The sequence below is a fragment of the Thunnus albacares genome, chromosome 16, assembly GCF_914725855.1.
Source record: "Thunnus albacares chromosome 16, fThuAlb1.1, whole genome shotgun sequence".
In the NCBI taxonomy this organism is placed as follows: domain Eukaryota; kingdom Metazoa; phylum Chordata; class Actinopteri; order Scombriformes; family Scombridae; genus Thunnus; species Thunnus albacares.
In genome coordinates, this window is record NC_058121.1 from 1,987,338 (window position 1) to 2,012,074 (window position 24,737).

The 24,737-nt window shown below is 39.2% G+C and overlaps 3 protein-coding genes across 4 annotated transcripts; all 3 read left to right on the top strand.

The window, feature by feature from the left end:
* The first annotated feature begins 1,800 nt into the window (after positions 1 to 1,800).
* Positions 1,801 to 9,044, top strand: cfap206 (cilia and flagella associated protein 206). Its single transcript, XM_044330024.1, has 12 exons — positions 1,801 to 1,998; positions 2,257 to 2,340; positions 2,964 to 3,054; positions 3,923 to 4,111; positions 4,616 to 4,780; positions 5,294 to 5,508; positions 5,726 to 5,845; positions 6,174 to 6,372; positions 6,493 to 6,633; positions 8,045 to 8,238; positions 8,531 to 8,674; positions 8,806 to 9,044. Exons 1-12 carry the CDS (start codon positions 1,891 to 1,893, stop codon positions 9,025 to 9,027), a joined length of 1,872 nt encoding a protein of 623 aa, XP_044185959.1. The 5' UTR covers positions 1,801 to 1,890; the 3' UTR covers positions 9,028 to 9,044.
* A 2,350-nt stretch (positions 9,045 to 11,394) lies between these two features.
* Positions 11,395 to 15,971, top strand: LOC122999991 (peptidase M20 domain-containing protein 2-like). 2 transcript variants are annotated; one of them, XM_044377405.1, is made up of 7 exons: positions 11,395 to 11,912; positions 12,782 to 12,930; positions 13,511 to 13,653; positions 13,738 to 13,892; positions 14,132 to 14,267; positions 15,496 to 15,603; positions 15,714 to 15,971. In XM_044377405.1, the coding sequence occupies exons 1-7, from the start codon at positions 11,496 to 11,498 to the stop codon at positions 15,929 to 15,931; spliced, it is 1,326 nt and encodes a 441-aa protein (XP_044233340.1). In that variant the 5' UTR covers positions 11,395 to 11,495; the 3' UTR covers positions 15,932 to 15,971. The 2 variants fall into 2 exon arrangements, with proteins under 2 accessions (XP_044233340.1, XP_044233341.1); XM_044377406.1 differs by having other exon boundaries at positions 15,496 to 15,594.
* A 1,326-nt stretch (positions 15,972 to 17,297) lies between these two features.
* LOC122999992 (peptidase M20 domain-containing protein 2-like) lies at positions 17,298 to 23,830 on the top strand. The gene is made up of 7 exons (XM_044377407.1): positions 17,298 to 17,849; positions 19,464 to 19,612; positions 20,369 to 20,511; positions 20,596 to 20,750; positions 20,840 to 20,975; positions 21,057 to 21,164; positions 23,136 to 23,830. Exons 1-7 carry the CDS (start codon positions 17,433 to 17,435, stop codon positions 23,315 to 23,317), a joined length of 1,290 nt encoding a protein of 429 aa, XP_044233342.1. The 5' UTR covers positions 17,298 to 17,432; the 3' UTR covers positions 23,318 to 23,830.
* Positions 23,831 to 24,737: the final 907 nt, after the last annotated feature.

Genomic DNA, 24,737 nt, shown 5'->3' on the forward strand with positions numbered 1-24,737 from the left:
GTAGTTTGCATTCTTGAAAACAATCACCTGAGATCATTATTCCCACATGTTGAATCTCCACCTGAACTGACTTTTGGTCAGTGAAGGTTTGTATGAAGTTGGTTAGAATGCAGTGTGTGTCTGTATTGTACTGGCCCAGTAATGCCTGATGATGAAGATGATGAAGATGATAAATGCTGCTGCTGCAGGTACAGTGTTTGTATATTGTATAAAGTTTAAATTCTGTCTTTATTTTCTATTTGAGTGCAGTGACTATCCACTTATTTCTTTTGTTTTTCTGAGATATTTTAATCTGAGAACTTTAGTTGTGTGGATTCAACACTTGCACAGTAGTGTTGTCTTGTGAAAGGTGTTCCAATGGTGCCAAAAGTGCTGCATTTATCTTGTGACCATGAATTCTGAAAAACCCTTCATCAACCCTGTGTATTTGTACATAGTCCACTTTTTTGAAAGTTATGTCTTTGCATGAAATTATGTTGTTGCATGAAAGCTAGTTGCACCTTCTGCATGTGCTCCATCTCTGCATGTTGTTTTTTTTTGTTTTTTTTTTACCCCCTCTTAAGGGCATGGGGTTGTTCATGTGACCTGAAAGCTCAGTTCTTAAGTGGAAATCAGAATGTGGGATCTACAATGTGAGCCTTATGTAAGGGCAGAAGTCAAGTGCTCAGCCTGCTTTGTGTTTACAGGCTGTAGTTTGTTGAACCTCCTCTAAATGTACTGTATCAGTCTGGACTGAGTCTAGCAACTATTCACCTAAACCATTCCATTTATGTCATGTCTGAGTTTTATAATAAATATTTTAATCCTCATGTTTTTGTTCTTTTTGTTCAGACCTAAATGAACATAGTGGGGTTTTAATGCACATACAGTTATTTGAGTATTTCTAATTTTGTAATTGACGTAAATGCATTCTTCAGCCTGCCTTCAGCAGGAAATAGCCCAGTTGGAATGGAATTTCTACTGGAGTCCTATGATATGCAGCTAGCGTCAACACATTCAACATAATTTTATAATCATGAACTGCTCTCCACATTTAATGCAATAAACTACTGTAAGTCCATTAAGCCAAAGCTGCTCCGTTTTAAACTGGACAGTAGCTACTCTGAGAACACATGTAGGTTAATGAAAGTTCATTCATGACTTTAGAAATAACATTGTGATGGAGGGAGAGAAGGAAATCTCAAGTCAAGGCCTTTTTTCCTCAGGTTTCCAGTTTTCTTTCCAGGTCTTTGTACTGTGTTTCATGATGATACTTTGTTCCCTCCAGCTCCCTGCAGGGATTCAGCTGTCTGTCTCCATCCTGCCTTCTGCTCTCATCATGGAATTTTTATTGTTTCAGTGATCGGCCCTCCTGCTTGGTGGCAAGCTGCTGGTTTCCTTAATGTTTACAATCTACAAAAACCGTTCTACCTGTATATAGACATTGTATGTCTATGTCTATATGTACTGTATGTATCTATCTTTCACCCACTTGCTTGCACATAACATTGATATCTATGTTCAGCTTGTTGTTTTTGTATCTTTCTGAAGCACAGAGAACCACTAGAAACCAAATCAAAGCTTGTATGTGCATACTTGGCCAATAAAGCTGATTCTGACTCTGACTTTGTTTACCTCTGACTGTGACTACATATAATACAGTTATTAGAGCCATAAATACACTTCTATAAGTGTAATGTTTTATTACAGGTTATTTGATAAGGGATTTTAAAAAATCAGTGTTTGGTTAATAAAGATAAGCAGCGCCCTCTAGTGGACACAGCCTCTCAGCACATCTACGTGGTGAACGTGTTGCTGTGGCAACCAGTTATCAACACGCTGTTGTGGATGTTCAGAACAAACAAACTTCAGCTAAGTAAAGATACCAGCTGACTGCTTGTGGCGGTAGAAATGTCTCGGGCTCGTGCAGAAAGCGTGATTAAGAACATTATTGGTGAGATAGTGACGCAGTGTGCGGGGAGAGGACATGCGGTGTCTGACACTTTGGTGGCTTTCATGGTCAGTAACGTTAACCTGCTGCAGTCACTCTGTACTGTAAATGTTTGCTTCATACACACTGAACGTTTAAAAACTTTAACGTTATACGTACAATGAAAATGACTTATTAGTCATGAGATAAGATGATTTGATACAAAATTGCCATTTTTGGAGCTTGTTGGGAATCATGTTATCAACCCTGACTGGCTCCTCTCCTCTACGAAGATTTGTGTTTATATAATATTGTTATAAGTGACTTTATATGTGAAATATTGTCAGGTGAAAGCTGTTGTTTTGGACCCAAGAAATGGCTTCAATGTTGACCGGACTCTGACCAAACAGGATGTCCAGAAACTTGAAGAGGTAAGTTCATATTTTACATAACTCCATTAACCCCGTACTATACTAATACTATACATACTATACTATTCATCAGTATTTCATGATGAAATACAATCTTCAAAACAAGTCACCACTATGATAATTATATAATTGTGTTTGTAAAGTTACTTATTATAGAACATTCACTTACTGTGTAGTTGTACTTCAGATGTTATTAACATTTGTAGGAACTGACTGAGTTTGTGTCCTGACTGTTATTTTGAATATTTAGATCAGACGTAATAAAGTCTTTTATTTGAATTTTTCATGTTTTATTTACTTAGATAACTCTTTTATAATATTGTTTTATTTCACAACATGAATATTTAAAGCTTTAGCATCCAAAGAATTTAGATTTAGTTTCAAAGCCTTCTTCACACTGGAATAAAATTCTGATGGAAATATGCTAAATTCTGTCTTTAATTATTTATCGTTTGTCTAAAAGTGGTCAAATGTAAGCATATTGAGTTAAAAACAATCCTGGAGTAAGCCTTTTAAAGGAAAACATTTGAACTGTAGAATGTAATCCATCAGTAGTGCTGTAGCTACAGTCATGATTAAAGCAACACTGTGTGTGTTCTCTTCCTCTGCAATATTTCTTACAGCTGTGTTTGGATAAACTTACGGAAAAGTGCAGTCCGTCCCTCGACACCATCAAAATGCAAGTGTATTTTGATATGAATTACACCTCTCGACGTAAGTGATACAAACTTCATTCATACTAATGTTTTCTGCTTCTAAAATGAGGATTTTCAGCTTCTTTTCAGTCTGGTACCCACAGTCAATTTGTTGTCACATAAAGTGTATTATGAATGTATATATATAATAATATATAATATATATAATGTATACTATAGCTTTTAGTACACAGGTTTGCCACTCTGTTGGCCTGACAATTGTTATTTTGACTAGTTGACTTGATTTGATTGTTTAATCTATAAAATGTCAGATAATAGTGAGAAATATTCATCACAAGTCCCCAGAGCCCAAAGTAGCATCTTCACTTGTCTTGTTTTATAGATTTTCAGTTTACAATGATACACACATCTGAGAAACTGAAACCAGAACATGTTTGGTATTTTTGTCTTAAACGATTAATCAATTATTGTTGATGAATTTTCTGTTGATTGATTAATGGATTCATTGACTAACTGTCTCAGCACTACTTGTGTCCACTCTTACATGAAGTTCTTCAGGGTGATCTATGTGCCTGTGTAAGTAGGGCTGGACAACACTAACAGTATCAAGTGTCACAATATTTTTGATCAGATACCTTGATGTTGATCATGTGATAATATTCAGCCATTTATCTGCAGCATTTACAGGACTGTCATAAATAATGTTCTTCAGGTCAACTCTGTCAAAACATATTAGTATATTATTATTGAACATGTATTATGTTAATGTACATTTGATCATGTTGAGATTACTGCAATGCTGTTTTTAACTCAATCAAAAATCAAAAATAAAACTGCTTCTCTCAGGAAATATTAACACAGAAGATGTATAAAAAAATCAGTAATAATATGAATATCATGACCAAGCAGGTGCCTTGTTTGTGCAGGTGAGTTCCTTGATGAAATCCACCGGGTGTTGGAGTCCAGACTGAGCACAGTGAGCAGAGAGATCACTGACAGCAGGGTGACGAGACGGGAGGAATTAGACACTCTGTACTGTAAAATCGTCACTTACATCCTGCTGCGCTCCGGCATGGGCTCACCTACTGACTCCAACACTGTGCAAGAGGCGACAGGTAACACACACATTTAGGGAACACTGGGGAACTATTGTCGGGAGAAGTACTGTACAGTGACAGCATTACACCGCATGGTATGAAGGGTAAAGGGTAGTGCCACCCATTTAACAAGCCTCATATGATTTTCCATCCTTCCAGACACACACACACAGTTCACAGACCACATCTGTGAACTGTACCTTTCTCTCCTAAAGTATGGAAATTAACCAGTGCACTTCATTATGTCTCTTGGCTAAATCATGCACTGCTCCATGTGATTAAATGTTGAGAAGTTTCACTAAAGTCAAGTTTCATTTCTAGCTTTTCTAACATGTATGAACCCAAATTCAGTCTTCATTTGTTGCACAAAACTCTTGTGGGCCAACAAAGAATGATTTATATTTAAGTGTTCTGACTGAACTGTCTCAGGCAGAAACATTGTATGAGAATTCTTCAAATGGTAATCTTAAGTTCACATTCACTAGTGCCTGTACTTGATTTCTTCCTCTTTGCTTGTACCAGCTGCCCTGCAGAGCATCTTCCCTCCGGCTGAACTGGCAGCCTTCATGGTTCTCTTAAAGAAGGACAAGGAGCAGCAGCTCAATGAGCTCACCATGATTGTCACAGGCATCAGGCTGTTCAACAAAGCCAGCGGCAAAGGAGAAGAGATCGACCTCCATGAGCTAAGTACGTTACACCAGCATGCTGACATAAAAACCTTCTTACAGTTTGTCAGTATGTTAGTTTTACTTTTACATCTGGTGAGCTGATGTAGACAATATAATGTGCCTCTTTTAACAGATAAGGCGTTAAGCAGAATACTCATATTAAAGCTGCAATAAGTTTTAATGTAAAAGTACCACATTCTTAGAGATCATATAGATCATTTCAGAAGACAGTGACTAGTTAGAGATAAAAATGTTGGATCATCACATATCTAGAGTGACACTGGGTAGAAGGTTAAGCATGTTAAACAATCTATCACTTGTGCTGAAGTTGTCAACAAGCATATTGGATTTTTTGTGCCATTAAATGGATTTACTTGTGATGTGTGACTACCATTTGACTACCATTAGGCATATGATTGGTCAGGTGTCACATTCTCAGTACAAGAAGTTGATAAATCTGATTTTATGCTTTATGCACAAAACCGTTATAAATGAAAGGATCTGATCGATATGATTTTTGTTCTCTCTGCAGTGCCTGCAGTTCTTCATGAAGCTCTTCCAGTCATCAGTAAGGGCATAGAAAACCAGCTGAATGTATCACAGAGTTTGGTGTGGAAATACACAGCTCTGCTGGAGAAACTGACAGGACCCGACGGTCAGTCTGGAGAATGTGACGTGCCGCTGGTGCTGCTCAAACAGGCTCTCTACAACGTCAGGCAGCATGAAGTTTTCCTCAAAATATTACTGGTGAGCTAACAGTAGCTGCTGGTTGTGTTTGTGGTACTGTCATAACTGACGTAATGACAAACCAACAGCCGTCCAGTTCAAAATACATTTGTTTGTAGCCTCTAATCAGCCTTTCACTCACAACTAGTTCTATCAGGTAAAAGAACACAAGTGAATTCATGTTCCTGAGTAAAATGTTTCGTAAAAAATAAAACAGTGTTTTCTTCTTTACCACCAGGCTGATGCATGTTTATGTGCCAAGCATGTTGACGTCCTGCAGACTGAGCTGTCATCACAGATGAAGCGGCTGAAAGAAACTGTGAAGTCAAAGTCAGCTGTGCCCACTACAAAAGTTTTTGTAAGTGTTTTGGTCATTGCTATTATGTGGTTACTGTTGCTAAAATGGTGGATACAGTTCCCATCCCAATGCAGAGACCCAGGTTTGATCATTGATAATGGTAACTCTCTCTTGGTCATGTGTTCCGAGTAAATTGGAAAGTCCTTTTTGCAACATTTTTCTTTGCTTGAACTCTGAGTGGTTTTCTCTGTGTACAGTATGTTCTATCTATCATGGGGTAAATTATACTTTATCTTTATGAAATGTGTTGTTTGCATGTATTGCTTTTAGTGTTTTTCTTTTCTTTCTACAGTCTCATTTTACTCTCATTCTTCATATCTTTGTTCAGCCGCTCTTCAAGGCTCTGTCACAGCTGTGGTTCGGACTTCAGGATGAGGCCGAGCTGCTGAAGATCCTCAACAACATCATGCTCAATCTGCAGCCCTTCCTCGCCTCTCAGGCCAAGGTTTTTTCTGAAGCATATTTAAACGGCCTGCTGGAGGGCTCCGAGGTGAAGACGGACCAACAGAGAATGAGCGAATCCCCAGGTGACATCACCAACAGTCATTCATATCATGTTCCATAAGTGTTTCAAGCATGGACTCCAGAGAGAAGATTGTTTTGAAGCAAGCTTAAGTGCAGGTGTTGTGCCTCATTATGCTTTACAGATGAGCGTATCAATCCAGCTGAGATGAAGCCACAGGAGTGGTTCCTTCCTGAAACAACAGCCAGCTTTACTGAGCTGCCACTGCAGTATAATGGAGTCTGTGGCTACACACTTGTGAACACAGATGGGCTTCTACTTCCAGGTAGGGTTAAGGCACTCTGTGATATCTGAAATGGTATGTAGATGCTCTGGTTGTCATTATGGGGGCAAGATTGGATTTGTGCTGACTGTTCTGTGTGAGCCAGAATATTTAACTGAGGTCACTGGTCCAGTCAGTGTGTTGTTTTCCAAAATAGTATAAACAGGCAGTGTGAAGGAGATAATGAGTCAGCTGACCTGTGTAAATTAGATTTGTGCACACCTTTTCATTTCTCTAATCCAGTTTTAAAATACTAACTGACCACTCAAATTATGAGGGAGCGTGCTTGTTTTTGAGAAATATGAAGAATGAAGAAACACTCCTGGTCTGTCATATGGACTTCAATAAACAGAGGATGTGTTTGTGCAGTGAAAAAACCTGGATTGAGGTAAAACAGCTTAGTCTTACTGTGGGTTCATGTTTATGGCATGTTTAGATGTATGATCAGGGCTGATCATACAAAAATACCATCTGATTAGCAAGTCACTGTGTTCATGTTGTTGAGTCCAATTTCCCTGTGAAAGATAAATAATCAGGTCCTCCAATGAAACATACAGTATAAATGTTGTAACCAAATATCTGGCAAGTGTGTATTCGTGCAAACAGCAAAATATATATATATATTTTGAAGGTTGGGGGTTTTAGGTCTCCGTGTTGTTAATCCATGCTTTCTCATGTAAATGAATGTGCTTCTTTGCTTCATGGTGTGACTAGTGAGGCTGCAACTAATGATTATTTTCATTATCAATTAATCTGTCGATTATTTTCTCGATTAATCGATTCAGTGTTTGATCTATAAAATGTCAGAAAATAGTGAAAAATGTTGATCACCGTTTCCCAAAGCCCAAGATGACACCCTCAAATGTCTTGTTTTGTCCAGAACCAAAGATATAGGGTTAGTATGAATTAATGAATATGAATTAATAATCACGGGGCACCACCCTGAGGTCAGGGACCAATAACCAAACAGTGGGTATCGTCTTATGAAGGGGTGTTCATCCAAGAATGTCAACATCTAGAGAGAGATTAACATCACAGGATGAACAGTGAACATCACCAAGCTGTTATCACAGTATACACAGTCACAGGAAACTAAATCAATAATGCTTCAATTAATAAACATCTATCATACAGCGACACTACAGCAAGCAATCATAAACAACAGCAGTTTTAAACAGCATTTGTAATATATAAGTCCCATATATGTCTGCCTTTTATTTTTATCTGTGTTTGTAATATGTCATTATATTATCATTTAATTCTCCAATTATGAGATTTTTCTCAATATGTACAATTTGTTTAGAGGGATACGATATGATACAATTATTAAAATAGGATACAATTAATGCAGGCTGTTGTGTCTTTTTTTGACTCTTTTAAAGCAAACAGTCTGGAATATTTGTTTCTCGTGCAGGTAATCCACACATCGGAGTCCTGAAACACAAGGAGAGACTCTATGTTTTCAGCTCCAAAGAAGCTGCCTTAAAATTTGCCTCTAGTCCAGATGACTTCATTACAGAGGTGGCAGAGAAAGCCAAGCGCTCCTCTGAACTCATTCAACTCCTCAAACTCCACCGGCAGTTTTCCTGCATCAGTCCATACTCTGAGGTTAGTAGTCAGTCATAAGGCCGTAATTTTACCAGACAAGCTTCATTTTTTGGATACCTATTGTTTAGTAGATGTACATATGGCTCTGTATATAGTCCAAAAATATAAAGAACACATTTTATTAAAGCCACAATTTGTAGGTTTTGAAATTGTCTAATTTGGCGCCATCTGGTGGTAGTAAGAATAACAGTGTGGCAGACAGTGATGCATGCTGCTATCCCTCCACTTTTACCACAGTCTGAGGTCACTGGGAGTTTAATCCAAACTTAGTTGTTAGCTTGTGCTTTTGCAGATGCAGCCAGGAGAGAGTTTACTGGTGAAGCCCATTACCAAGTGTGAGAGCGGCACACAGACCGACATCCACCCACTGGAGACAAACATTGTCAAGTCATACGAGTGGAATGAGTGGGAGCTGCGAAAAAAAGCAATCAAACTGGTAAGCCACATTAATTGACAAGATGCTTCACAGTTCTGTATGTTGAACCATAACTGTTCTAACATCAACATCCCAGTAATTACATTTATTGATACCAAATTCAGTAAAGCAATTGTATTTCAAAATTTTAGGCTAATCTTCGGACCAAAGTGACACACTCAACGCAGACCGGTCTGAGCCACATGAGACGGGAAAATGTCACTCAGACCTGGCTGCCCAAGGACGCTACCTGCCAATGTAAGAGAGATGGTGAGAGCAACGTGCCCAAACCTCAGATCTACCTGGCAGGTCTGAGGGGACAAAAAGACGGACACGTGGTCAAAACAAACCTGACCAGATCTGTGGATGAATAACTAAGTTGTGTTGTTGAGAAAAAGAAAAGACAAAGTAAACACATGTAATGGTTTTTATTCATTTTGTTACTTGAGGATTGAAGGAATCTGCACACAACTTTATCAAAGACAAAAGCCTGTTGAGAGCAGGGCCAGATGATAAAGTTGTTTAAAGTGTTGCTCACATGTGTTACTGTTGTTGTACACAGTATGTATGTGCAGGTGTTGGCTTAAGAGCTTTTTCAAATTTTCTCTTTTAAATGCATGTACATAAACAGGTTAGTAAACTGTTCAGGCTCCAACTGACTAAGACAAGCATTAGTCAGTTGGATTTTATCAGCCCTGAAAGTTGCATTGCCACGTCACATCACATGTACCCCTTACAATGTAAATGAATGGGGGAGGCATGGACTTTGTGTCAAACAAAGGCTTCTGACATCTAAACTATAAGTCTGGCCACTTTCAAACCTGTATCAATGGATTCCCCACGAAACTAAAAAAATTTTTAATGTAAGATTTGGCCAAAGTCATGGGATTTATGAGGAGATTTCACAAGAAGAGAGAATAGGAGGGAGGGGATGGGTGTGGGGGTTGAATGCAGCTCATTTTTGTAGGATACAGCAGAAAGGTCTATATACATACAGTACATTATATACAAACTTTGTATGAAGTTTGGTGTTATTATCATTTATTTTACAATAATTATAGGTCTTATATGTATAATTCAGTAGTGAGGATGACCTATGAGGGGAAGGGAAAAAATGGAGTGAGAGTGACAGTTTAGTGATAAAGTGCTGCAGAAAAATTAAATCAAAAGTAAAATTTGTAGCTCTGTACTGCAGTTTTTCTTTTATCAGGGACCAAGCACCTAGTGGTTCACTCACACTCTCCATTCAAATATATGAGTATTTTTCTGTGTCCAGCTGCAGTTACTTATTGTCTCTACACACCTGACAGTACACATGTCAATCAAACTTTCACCAGGTCATGTGGGTTAAAAGTCTTTACTTTTCTAAAAAATAGACTTGATGAAAATTAGGATATTAATTTGTTTTACACACAAACTCATCAAGAATTTTCAATTTACTAATTGAAATTCAAGTGAATGGGCGCAAAACTTAGATGATTTTGATGACACAGGTGTGAGCAAGACAGACATGTCTCACTCTGCAGAAAATTCTCATCCTCACACCGTTGAGATTTGATGTTTCACCATGACAGAGGAAGTTGCTATAACTTTATTGTAAATGCTCCAGTTTGCACCAAACTTAACGTGTTTGATAAGAGTCCCGGCCTGAACACGTCTACATGACAATATTCCATCAGTGATGCAAAATGGATGAATAGTGCCTCCTATGAAATATCAGCGAAGCAGCCCCAGCAGCAGGAAAAATAGTGGACAAAGGAAGAGATGTTTATCTCCTTCTTGCACTGTCTGAAAACAGCCCGAGTCTGAAAACATCTACATGCCTGTGACAGAAGCCCTTCGATTGTGCCACGGCCTGACGTGCGTGGAGGCGCGAGGGCCCGTTCAACGCTGCTTGCAGCTTTAATTTCATTATGAAATTAGATGTGTTAGGAGAAGATGTATTATTGGGGAGGTGTGGTGATACACGTTGTGTTCTCTAGACTAACGTTTTAGATCTGTACTTCTTTGCATAGTGCGGTGAATATTAAGAATGGCTTATCACAATCAGAGTCAGGTTTATTGGCAAAGTATGCTTGGACACACAAGGTATTTGACTCAGTTTCCATCGGCTCTCAATGTACAGTATATACAAATGTACAGGAAGACACACATACAGAAGACTAAACTAAGCTGACATAAACATAACTATTATGTAAAGGGACATAGGTGAAAAGAAAATGTTCAGGAGGTAGAGTGGGTCGTCCACTAATTGGAAGATTGGTGGTTCGATTCCTGGCTCCAGTCCGCATGTCGATGGGCATCCTTGGGCAAGATACAGTCATTTATAAATGGCTGTAAGATGTGGTAGGGTGGATAAGTGTTTGGAGAGGCAGAAACCTTGAAGGTTTAGTCTTAGCAACAACTAGAGTTTCTATCGACGTGTTCTGTCTATTTTCACTTCACAAGATGCAACTACATGGAGCTACATAAAGCTGCTTCTCATGAGCTTTAGAACAGAGTAAGGACTGTAAACCTTCACCACAAAAGACATTATACAGCTATTTTCCCTGGTCAAGTAACTGGTAAACTGCAGATGTGAAGATTTATGTGTAAATTGGAGTGTCCCTTCAACTGGCAATTCTCAGAAACAAATGTTGTTTCAACAGTATGCACGCAGTGTTGTGTGTTGGCTATTTTGAAACAAGACTGTTTACAAATTTAGCTTCTGGCACTGGTGACACCATTTACTGTAACTTGATAGTAAGACTGCTGGAAGCTGGTTTTGAAGGGAGACAAACAGTTACACTGTGAGTACCAGAGTTCATTATCATAGAACAATATAATATCCTGTAAACTGAAGATGTCGGGTAGAGCAGAGCTGCTGGTAGAGCTGAAACAGAGAGCTGTCTGCTGTATAGATGAAGCCAAAACAAAGCTGCACAGCCTCAGTAAGGACATATGGAGCTGTCCGGAGCTGGCTTATGAGGAGAGGAAGTCTCATGACAGGCTGGTAACGTTTTTCAGTCAGGAGGAAGGCTGGAAGATCGACACTCACTTCAAACTTGAGACTGCGTTTCGAGCCACTTGGGGATCTGGAGGAGGAGGAGGCAGTGAGCCGGGAGATGTGGTCAACGTGGGTTTCCTGTGCGAGTATGACGCCCTGCCTGGTATTGGACATGCATGTGGACACAACCTGATAGCTGAGGTTGGAGCTGCTGCGGCTTTGGGGCTCAAAGCTGTGCTGGAGAACACCTGCAGCCTCCCTGTCCGGGTGCAGGTAGGACAACTACAGAGCATGTTAAGGAGTTCACACTTTTCTCAGATGTCACCTTGGACCAAATTTGGAAGTTTAATTTATGTGAAGTAGTAGTAGAAAGGATGAACTAAAGGGCACTCAGTCAAATATTTTACTATGAGTAATTACATTGCAGCCCATTGAGTAGGATATTGACTTTTTTTTGGCTGTTCTCCAGCACAATTATACATCATGAGTTTAAAGTGCCAACTTTTCTGAGGGTGTGTAGGGATTGTGTCTGCAGATCAACTTGCAGAGACTTGAAACTTGTTTGAGGTAATGCAGGAAAGTAAACAGTTCAGTTATTGCCCTTTGGTACTGCTCCAACATGTCCAAACACTTGTATTAGGCTGTTAAGCATGCTATGTTGTTAATGAAGTAAAATGGTAAATGGACTGTATTTATATAGCGCTTTTCTAGTCTTCCGACCAGTCAAAGCACTCTACCACATATACCAACATTTGCCCATTCACCCATATTCGTAAACTGATGGCAGAGGCCGCCATTTCATTTCCGCAGAGTGCTTTTTTTTAACCCAAAGAGCTTTCACAATGTTTCTAATGCTCACTTATCCATTCACACACATACTCACAACAATTGGGAGCGATGTGGGTTTCAGTATCTTGCCAAAAAACACTTCAACATGCGGAATGGAGGAGCCAGGGATCAAACCACCAACCTTCTGATTAGTGGACAACTTGCCTTACCTCCCGAGCCACAGCCACACCAAGTCTAAATCAAACAGTAACAATGAACAATAACTAAATACGGATGTTGTGAAAAGGATCATGTTTACTGTATTAAAGTGATTGCTATGCAGCAGGAGCTGAAGTTGATGCTGGACTCCACAGGTGACGGTGCTGGGGACCCCAGCTGAGGAGGATGGTGGAGGTAAAATTGACATGTTAAGGGAGGGAGCATTTGAAGGCCTGGATCTGGTGTTCATGGCCCACCCATCAAAGGAAGATGCCTCTTACCTGCCATGTGTGGCTGAGCATGAGTAAGCGTTATTAGATTTCACACATTTCCTGTATGAATTTTTTTAGATTATTTTGTCTCATGAACTTGTGAGTGTTGAAAATCACAGGACTGCACTAATGCAGTACTGTCTTGTCAAATTTCAAAGTATGGTCAACAGGGAAAAGGACTCAAATGCACATACACAAGGAGAACAGAGTGAATTAAAGGTGGACAAAGACTAGTTTAACAACTTGAAGTCAATCCAAAACACATCCAACAGGGCTAAGGCAGGAACTAGGTCACTGACTGGCAGCAGGTCTACAACACAAGCAACAGGCAGGTTTACAACATAGGGACAGGGAATGGGCAGGAATACAATGGCAACATAGACAATCTGATAGAGGGAAGAGGAAAGACTGGCAAAGGGTGGGGAACAGGGGCATCTGTCAGATCAACATCATCATCTACAGTATCAGGATCCAACTAATAAAATAATTTCTGCTGTTGAAAAGTGTTTATATAAACTTCTTAGTACCTCTCACTTAACTGTGTTCTTATGTCTGATGCACTTTCTGAGTAAATCAGAGAGACTGAAATGTGGTTTGTCGTGTGTTTTCCAGTGTAACTATAAAGTATCATGGTAAGGCGTCTCATGCCTCAGCCTACCCCTGGGAGGGAATCAATGCGTTGGATGCAGCTGTACTGTGCTACAACAACCTGTCTGTGCTCAGACAACAGATGAAGCCAGACTGGAGAGTTCATGGTGAACAACTGATGCATCTCTATACTCAACATGTTGCTCTGAGGAGTTCAGTGAGCTCTGATTAAACCATGCTGTGTTGTGTAGGTATCATAAAGCACGGTGGAGTGAAACCAAACATCATCCCTGCCTACACTGAGCTGGAGTACTATCTGAGAACCCCTTCACGCTCTGAGCTTCCTGTCCTTGAGGCAAAAGCTGAGATGTGTTTCAGATCAGCTGCTGCGGCAACTGGCTGTGAGGTAGGAAAGCACAACGTGGAAGCACATGTAAGCATCTTAGTGATGTTCTTTTTTGATACCACTAACAGGAGTCACCAAAGTAAGACATTTTCAAATCTACACATTATGTATTGTGTAGTTTTTATAGAGAAAAAATAGTGATTCATCTACAAATTTGAAAACAAGATTTTGTTTTCAGGGTTTTTTGCCTAGCTCTACCAAAAGTTAAAAAAGTAATCAAGACACTAACTCTCTTTCAGGTTGAAGTGCTGTTTGCAAGAAATAAATTTGACAACATGCTTCGCAACACCGCACTAGAGGAGCTGTACGAGAGGAACGGCAAATCTCTGGGGATGGACTTCAATATAGATGAAGACGTTCTTAAAAATGAATCTGGTAAGTGTACATGCTTCTGAGTGGTCAGTTGGTCACAGAACAGTTCTGTCATGAACACTGCTCAGAAGAGGAATGAAGAGGTGACATCACCCCAAACAAGCACACAGTTTTCACATCATGGTATACTGTAATAGCACAGTAAAAGTTGTATTAAAACAGCTTTGCAAAAGGCTCTATGTGGGTCCTAACAGCTTCTACCGGCTTTATCTTCATTGATTTTTCATTGATTTTCTACTACATGTACACAGTTCATCATGATGGGTGGAGGTTGATATATTAGGATCTCTTCAATCTTAAACATGTTAGGAAGTATGCTTATTATTTTTTGTTCCAAGACTGAGATGAGATGATCAACATCAATCTCATGACTGTGTGATAAGTACAGAGCTGGAGTCAGGACATTGTTAACCTGCTTAACAGCTAACCTGGCACTGCCCAAAGTGAAGACACACATCTAAAGCTAATTAACACTCATCTAATTTATTTAAAGGGGACATATTATGCTTTTTGTGATTTTCTGTTATTTATATCCTGCTATGATGTTGGAATCTATGCTAAACATGGTCAAAACTTGAGTTGACCATATGTAGAAATGCTCCCTGCAAGTTCTCTGTATGATCCTTTCCATAATGTTGTCAGACACTTGTAATAACAATCTGAGCCTGTCAGTGGTAAAAACAAGCATTTTTAATGGACATACATTGATGGGGTGCTATTGCTCCAAAGGATTACATTGTAGCCTGTTTAGCGGCTGCTGGCTGCAGCACTCTCACTCAATACTGAACCAATTTCAAAAATGGTTACAATTAGTCACTTAGACACAAAAAGGAAACTAGGGTCCGGAACAGACGGAACAGACTAAACAGAACTGTAAAAGTGACAATTTGAGGTTTTTAGGGAAATTACATGCTGGAATCTTAATGGAGTCTTGTCATAGAGCCAGGCTAACTGTTTCATGTCTCCAGCTCTGTACTTAACACATGAGATAAATATCAGAGAGTGAACAAATAAGTGTATTTTTTCAAAATGTACTATGAGTTTAAATACAGAGATGGATCACAGGTCTTTGCTCAGGTGACCCCTATTTTCCTCATTATTTTCTTGTCTGAAATGCACTTTGACTCAAGCATCCCACTTCTTTACCAACATGACAGCATTGCAGTTATGTAATATATTCCATTATATGATCAGTTTCAATCCAGATCCTCTATCTTCTGTGTCTTTACAGGTTCCACTGACTTTGGCAATGTGACATTTATCGCTCCTGGGATTCATCCATACTTCTACATTGGCTCTAATGCTCTGAACCACACAGAAGAATACACTGGTGCTGCTGGTGTGCACCAACCCACACAAACACATCTCTACCTCTACCTCTATTTCAGTGCCTGACCCATGCTGATATGTGTTTCTATGGCTGACAGTGTGTTTGTGTCTTTGCTGCAGGTGATGACAGAGCTCAGTTCTACACGCTGCGTGCAGCGAAGGCTCTGGTCATGACGGCTCTGGATGTGTTGCTGTGTCCAGAGCTGCTGCAGAGGGTGAAGCAGGAGTTCACTGAGGCCAAACTGAAGGAGGACAGGAAGCTGACGGAGAGAACACAGAGCAGTATGCAGACAGTTGTTAATGCAAGTGGAGGCGCTGCTGAGCTCCCTGCACACTGACTGAACACACAGCAGCCTCAGCAAGACTCATTCCTGTTGTCAGACGCAGCTACCAAACATGAGAAATACTCTGCTGCATTTGAGCCTTTTTTTTTACAGTGTTCATCAAAGTCACAGTTGAAATCACAGTTGATTTCTTAAAATTAAGCTTATGTTTGATTGTACAGTATTGTGGAGGCAGGCAGCTGCTGGCGCTGTTCAAAAATGGTGATGCCTCAATTTTTTCTCAGTTTGTAAATCTGAAATACAATCAGTTTTGCATTTGTTAACTGATTTGTTAACTTTGTTAACTCCTCTGAACTGTACATGGTTTTGTTTACCCTGCTCATAACATTGTATATGATATCAATCTAACAACATAATTATTGTTCATTGTCTTAAACTGCTTTGTCCTGATGATATTGTAGTCCTTAAGCAATCTTTGTAACAGCAAAGCATAAACTGCCATGGAAGACATTGTGCAACACATGAGTCCTATCACTTTGTCCACATGATGGCAGCAAATACAAAAGATTAAATAATAACCTGTAATCAGCCTCCAACCAGAACAACTGGACAGCTCAGCTATGGCATGGAGAAACCTACAATGTGCACTCTTGGGAAAATATTATCTGAAAAATTCCAGTTTTATTATTTGGCATTAAACAAATTATTCAACAAGATACCCATTAAAATTGCAAACATGTTAATAGCAATTCACTAAGTAAACACTGAAGTCTGGCTCTACCTACAAACCACATAATCTATTGAAGATACACAGATTAGAATCAGCATCGTCAGCTAGTATGTAGAACACAGAACAATAACTGGTTTTATATTTGCCACAGAGCACAAAATATCAAAGTTCACTTGAGGCTGATGTCCGCCATCTTGTCTGCAGTCAGCTTCTCTTGCCATATCTGCAGCCAGAATGTCAACTTTGACCCCAAAACATGCTGATGAACATCATGTCCATTTAACTAAAGGAATACCTGTAGCTATAGGAGTTAACCACAAGTCATCTTACCGTGCTATGATTTATGAATTTCAAGACTCAAGATGTTTATTGGTTATAATAGCACAACTGTGTGAACTACTTTGGCTGGGAGGCTCCATTACAGTAAAAACAGTAAATAAATATATAAGGATGTGTAAAATGTAACAAGCAATAAACAATAAATATATATTTTTGAAAATTATATAGATAGATAGATAGACAGACAGACAGACAGATAGATAGATAGATAGATAGATAGATAGATAGATAGATATAGAATTTAAACCCTGTAGAAAGTTATTATACAGTAATATTTATATCTATATGTAGGCTATGCAGTATGTTTAGGCTACCAAACTACGCCTGCCCAGAGGGAGATTATCTATATGAATAAAGTTTTAGAAAAAAAAAAAGCTTCGTCACATGTTTAGGTGTTGGCAGCGCTGTTTAGCGCAGTGACTGTCTGCTTTAGTCAATGACTGACTTCACTCAGAGCAGCAGGACATATCAGGTTTTGGCGGAGAGATGTCGGGTAGAGCAGAGCTGCTGGTAGAGCTGAAACAGAGAGCTGTCTGCTGTATAGATGAAGCCAAAACAAAGCTGCACAGCCTCAGTAAGGACATATGGAGCTGTCCGGAGCTGGCTTATGAGGAGAGGAAGTCTCATGACAGGCTGGTAGCGTTTTTCAGTCAGGAGGAAGGCTGGAAGATCGACACTCACTTCAAACTTGAGACTGCGTTTCGAGCCACTTGGGGATCTGGAGGAGGAGGAGGCAGCGAGCCGGGAGATGTGGTCAACGTGGGTTTCCTGTGCGAGTACGACGCCCTGCCTGGTATTGGACATGCATGTGGACACAACCTGATAGCTGAGGTTGGAGCTGCTGCGGCTTTGGGGCTCAAAGCTGTGCTGGAGAACACCTGCAGCCTCCCTGTCCGGGTGCAGGTATACATCCGTACAGTCTGCAGTAGGGGAGGCTGGGGCCGCTTGTCACACTCATTCAGCTCTGCAGTGACACAAATCAGCTCAGTCATTGTCACAGAAATGAGCCCTGGTTGCCATAGTTTCCTCATATATGGCTGAAGCATATTTATTAGATCTTATCAGGATATATTCCTGTTCTCAAATGCGACAACAAAATTGTGAGGCCAGTGATCTGTTACTGGCACCTTTTTCAGTATAATAAGAGATAAGGGAGCACAATATCTTTCGAAGCACCCACAGTTGTACATACAGACACACACACACACACACACACACACACACACACACACACACACGCACACACACAGTTAACCACCTGGACATTTGCAGTGAACTAGAAAGCACATACTGTACCTCCACCAAGGCTGCACCACACACACACCACACCCACAATGTTACAAAATTTGAATCTGCATCTGGATTCAGAACTACATCAAAATACACAGTAACAGACACTAAGATACATGTTGGTGGAAGAAGGTATTCACATTCTTAAATAAAAGTACTGACATGTCAAATACTGTGTAACATAGAAAAGTCCTGCATTCAAAGGTTTATTGAAGTAAATGTACATTAATATTATCAGTAAAATGTACTTCAAAGACAATTTCACAATTTTTCAAGTGTGTCTTAAAACAACAGTCAGGTGTCTGTAATCATTCCTCCTGTTCATACTGGATATTAAAAGATCCTTCAAATGTGCTTTCAATGGAAGTGATGGAGGCCAAAATCCACAGTGTGTCAACACAGTCATTTAGTGCAAAAATGCATTTAAAAGTTGATGTGAAGCTTATATGAGTCTTCATCAGTCTATCAAGTGGATATCTGACACATTTACAGTCTTTTTAGCATCAACTTCCCTCTTTGTGTTTCCTTGGACAGTGTTTCTCTGTTGGGAAAGAGGCACTAAAAAGATTGTAACATTGAAAGATATCTACTGATTTGACTCATTTGGACGCTGAAACTTCATATTAGTTTCAGATAAACTTTAAATACATTTTTGCACAGAAGGAGGACTGTGGATTTTGTAAGTGCATCATGAAGGGATCTTCTAATGGTCAGTATGAACAGGAGGAATGATTGTTGTTTTAAGACAGACTTGAAAAATTGTCAACTTGTCCTTGAATGTACTAAAAGTAAAGGTAGTCATTCTGCATAGTGACCCTTTTTAATGTTATTTAATGTGTTTTGTAACATTGCTGGATTATTATTACTTACAGTATTCATTAATGTGTAAACATCATTTTATTGCTGTTGCTGGAGGTGGAGCTAAATTAAAGTATACTGTTCAGCAATACGATTTACTGGAAAACGATTTATAATATTTTGTGCTCATTAAAGGTTTTCAAAATCTGAATCCACAAAGTGGTTTGTAATTAAAGATGTCAAATGAATGTAGTGTAGTAAAAAAAAAAATACTGTTAAAATACAGCAGGTGGCAGAATTTCTACTGAAGTGCTGTAATTCATGAGAAAATGGTGAAAATAAGCCTTCTGAACATCCCACCACTAACTGTAAAATGACATTATATTAATGAAACAAAAATTCTTGTCATAACAATAAGTGTTCCCACAGGTGACGGTGCTGGGGACTCCAGCTGAGGAAGACGGTGGAGGTAAAATAGACCTGATGAAGGAGGGAGCCTTTGATAATATGGATGTGGTGTTCATGGCCCATCCTCTGCAGGATGACGCTCCATATCTGCCTCTTGTGGCCGAACATGAGTAAGTTTTAAACAAACTTCACTTTCGTTTCTGCATGTCCACTGCACTAATACATTATTTTGCTTTTGTGTGCTATCAGATGTATCAAAAATCAATTAAGATAATTAAAGCCACCATAGGTAGAATTATTATATGATTACAGCATCTTTTAATTCATTCTGATGCTGGGAAGGTTAGCATACAAATCTCACAAGAGTTTCACAATTGTCCCTCCAGCTGCTCCAATCTAGCACCAACCATCTGAATCTCCGACCAAACTGTCGGCAGTGTAGTTGCATTGTGGGTAATGTAGGTGGCAAGTTTTGACAAAGAAGAATGTGTGGAATGGTTTAGGTCTAATACATCGATTTTGATTATTTTTTCCTCACTGTCCATTGTTAGTCTGACAATAATAAAGGAGTACAGTGCTAAACTAGTTAAATACTAATTTAAGAAAACATTTTTACCAACATGCACTTCAAGACTATCTTAGCCAACAGTTAAAATAAAGTTTGATAAATTTCTTTGTAAAGTTGTAGGACGTCCACTCTCTGGTCTGATTTTTCAACGAAACAGTTTTCGGACTGTTTGACCAGCATATAGGAAAACACACAACTAATGAAATTAGTTCTGCAGTTGAAAGTATTTGGATAAAACACCAATTGGCAGTAAACTTACTGTCTTTCACTTAACTACAGTAACTTATCTCTTTACCAATCCCCTTCATAAAGCCGAGAAGCAGAGAGACTGAAATGTGGTTTGTCGTGTGTTTTCCAGTGTAACTATAAAGTATCATGGTAAGGCGTCTCATGCCTCAGCCTACCCCTGGGAGGGAATCAATGCGTTGGATGCAGCTGTACTGTGCTACAACAACCTGTCTGTGCTCAGACAACAGATGAAGCCAGACTGGAGAGTTCATGGTGAACAACTGATGCATCTCTATACTCAACATGTTGCTCTGAGGAGTTCAGTGAGCTCTGATTAAACCATGCTGTGTTGTGTAGGTATCATAAAGCACGGTGGAGTGAAACCAAACATCATCCCTGCCTACACTGAGCTGGAGTACTATCTGAGAACCCCTTCACGAGCTGAACTTTCCATCCTCAAGACAAAAGCTGAAATGTGTTTCAGATCAGCTGCTACAGCAACTGGCTGCCAGGTAAAAAAAAAAAATAGCATGAAGTTTTAATTACCTAGTGAGTCTACCAATCTGTGTTGGTCAGTTTGTTAACATAATGTCTTCCTCAGGTGGAAGTGGAGTATGCAAAAAATGCTTTTGACAACATATTGCGAAATACAACTCTGGAAGATTTGTATGAGAAAAATGGCAAGGCTTTGGGGATGGAATTCACCACAGATGAAGAAGTCCTTAACAATGCTTCTGGTGAGAGTACAGTAAATACACTAACAAACATTGACCTATGGACCAATGGAAGAAGAATAAATCACTCTATTGTCCTTACAGGCTCCACAGACTTTGGCAATGTGACATTTGTAGTTCCTGGGATCCATCCATACTTCTACATCGGCTCTAAGGCTCTGAACCACACTGAAGAATACACTGTGGCCTCTGGTATGTCGAGCAGATACGCACCTGCTGCCAGATGCACAGAACTCTGTCTGCACGCACAAAGCCAGAAATATGCATACACATTCTTTTCGTCAGATTTATAAAGCCATATGTACACATGGTTCTGTTTTATAAATCTCAGGAAATGGTGTATGCTTGGTTTTTGTGTGTGTGCATTGTTAATGCATCTGGCCCTTGTACTTGTGTGTACACTGAAAATTCATAATTAGATACGACATAGCCACTCAGTTTAATCCACTGGCTATCAGTTTATTAATCTATGCACTTGTTTTGGAAATTGAAGGGCACTAATTTATCCCTCTCACTGAATAGGTTTTATGGGTCATTTTACCTTTGTGGTCTAAGAAAATTCGAGAATGTTTAACCAGAAATGTTTAATTTTGAGGAAAATGAAGAATTTAGTGGAGAATTTTAGTGTGTCATGATGGTTAAAAAATCTAAGTTTCTCATCCTTGGGCTTTTCGCTTGACAAGTAGCAGAATTAATTTGGGTTGCTTCATTGTGGAATAGGTGGTGCTGGAGTCTTGTGGTGATGTGGTGACTACTTGCAGAGCTAGTTGGTTAGCTACAGTAAGCAAGCTAACTGGTAAAAAAGTTAGCTAGATGGTAACAATAATATGCACCCAAAATAGCTCACCAGATGGCTTGCTACTAGTTAGCTAACTATCAGTTAGCAAGACAATAATTGAACAGTAACTTAAAACAGGTAATTTGGTGCGTCTCTGTAGCATACTGCAGCATCAGAGGTTTGATCGCAGCAGTCACCTTTGCATGTCGTTCGTCATCTCTCTCTCAGCTTGTTTCTGGTCATCTCTCTATTATTAATATAATGAATGCATAAAAATGCCTCAAAGGATCATAGGGAATGCCATGTCTTTTTTGGAGCAGTCTATATTCAGCAGATGTTATGAAGGTTATGAAGATGGATGGTGTGACACAGCTGATAGCTTCTACAGAATCTGCTTCTCTGGTCCTAAGGTCAGCATTATGGTTTTTGTAATTTGCTTGAATTTTCCAAATGTGTGGATTTAATCAGTCTCCACAATGGAATCAATTTATTTCAACAATTTATATTCAGAAATTGTCTGTTAAGGGCTGGGCATACCAGCATTTGTAACAGCAAAATTTCTGTCTGAATGTTTCAGTGCAGTTGCTGCAGTCGGTGGATTTGCTTATAGAAGCCATTGATCTGCCTGGAGCTTTCAGCAACATCACTGAGCTAGCTAGCTAGCTTGATGACTGGTAGTTATAGTGAGTGGGGTGAGCTATTTTTGCAGGCTGGCTAAGTGTTTACTGGCTATCTAGGATGTTACTGAGTTAGCTTGCCAACCACAGTAGCTTGCCAGCTAGCCCTGTATTCACTACATCACCACCTGTTTAGTGAAGATGTGACAATGAATTTTGCTGTGCCACTTTCTGGTGTGAACACTTAAATACCATTGGACCCTAAGATTGATATATTAATATTTTGCTTTTATAGAAGAAGAAGGTGGAATGTTTTGAAATATCATAATTGTCATATAATCCTTCAGGAGTGGTGCACACTCTGTGCTATATAGAAGACAAAGGAATGTCATGCTCACATTCATGTGACACTTGAAAGCTCTAACTGCTGGGGGTAAAATATTATACTATTATATTGAGAAACCCTGGTTTTACGAATGTTGGCTTTTTTATCCTGCTAATCTGTATAGCAAGGTGCACACCTGATATGTTTATTTTTCTGACTCAGTATGCAGCATTCAGTATAAACCTTCATCAAAACAGAACATGTTCATCAAAAGGTCCACTAATAAACACTAGTTTTGCATGATAATGCATGTTTTCTCTCAGAAGTATTGAAATTATATGTGTATATGTCTTCCTCCCTTTTTTACCTTTCTCACTGCTCTACCATCAAGCAGCAACAAAATGTAAAAATCATGTTTAAATATGTGTTTGTCTTTGCTGCAGGTGATGACAGAGCTCAGTTCTACACGCTGAGGACAGCAAAGGCTCTGGTCATGACGGCTCTGGATGTGTTGCTGTGTCCAGAGCTGCTGCAGAGGGTGAAGCAGGAGTTCACTCAGGCTAAACTGAAGGAGGACAGGAAGCTGAAAGGAGAGAACACAGAGCAGTCTGCAAACAGCTGTTAATGCAAGTGGAGGAGCTCCGCAGCTCCTCCATTTGCATTAACAGGCAACTAAACACAGGAACGGTGTTCCTACCAAAAATATTGATCTTTACTGACATATGATCCAACAGACATTTTTAAGTACAGAATGCTAGTACTATTGTAGGCTGCGCTGTTCACTCAAAATCATTGAAACTTGGCTTTGTAGAGTTTTTTTCTGTTTGTTTCCTGTGTTTAGATGTCACTACAAGTCAAATCTATATAATGCAAGGCCTTAAAGGGACCGTATTATGAAAAATTCACTTACGCAGTGCTTGCGCATATATATTTGGGCTGGCTTGCTCTGAAATCTGAACTCATTTTATGCTTCCTCTTATGTCACTTTGGGATTCATTGATATTGCAACCACCCCCACATCTTTGTTTCTTCACACACAATTTCCCGACTAGGGTTTTTTGGTCAAGTTATTGCAGGTTGAAAGAGTGCAATGATATCATAGAAAGTTGTATTAAACCAGAATGATCCTTAAAGAACACTTTTGGCCCTAAGAGAGCAATGAGTTACTAGTAGATGCTGAATCATTAGTACACTCTCGTTAATGTTTTCAAGTGATGTTCTCTTCTGTCACAACATCTTCACAGATGAGAAGAAGACTTTATTTCATGGTCACATCATTTATCTCCTTCTTATCAGAGGACAGAAGATTTGGGAGTTTATTTACAATGAAATATTAAATAAATAGATTTTTCTAAGCCACGTCTGCCAGTTTGGCTTTGTCAGAAGTTTGACATAAGCCACAACAGATGTTACAGTGGTATTACATAAGATAAAAGCAACAGACAGACATATTTCATATCAACGTCAAACTTTTTGATGATCTTCAGAGAGGCTGTCTTTCATTTGTTGATCAAACAGACTTCATTTGACTCTAAATGAAGTCTGTTAGATGTTCTGCTGACCTGCATTCCAGTTGCAGAATCTCACATTTCCCAAAGTAAGTCAATATTTGTTTTTGCACAAAACAGTCAAACAGAAAAAATGTGATACACAAGATATTTTAATCAAGAAATTTGTACACTGATGTACCATGGAGTCAATACATGATTTGATATGCCACTGTGTAGATTAGAATAGTTACAAGAGATGGAGAAAGTGAAAGTAGAAAAATGCTCCAATTCCATCTGAGATTGACATTAATGTCTGTGACAACTACAAAGTGTAAGTTCAAGCATATCAAGAAACAGCTCAAAGGATCAAACAGTGACATTAAACTATGAAACCCTGAAGTTCTGATGCAAAAAAAAATAAAACATGGTTTACAGCAGAGGTTCCCAATCCCCTGGAGGCCGGTACCATGCCTCAGATCATTTGCTACTTTTTGAATTAAAAATAAACAGATTAATAATTATACAACCTTATATATGACTTTATAGGCATTTTTA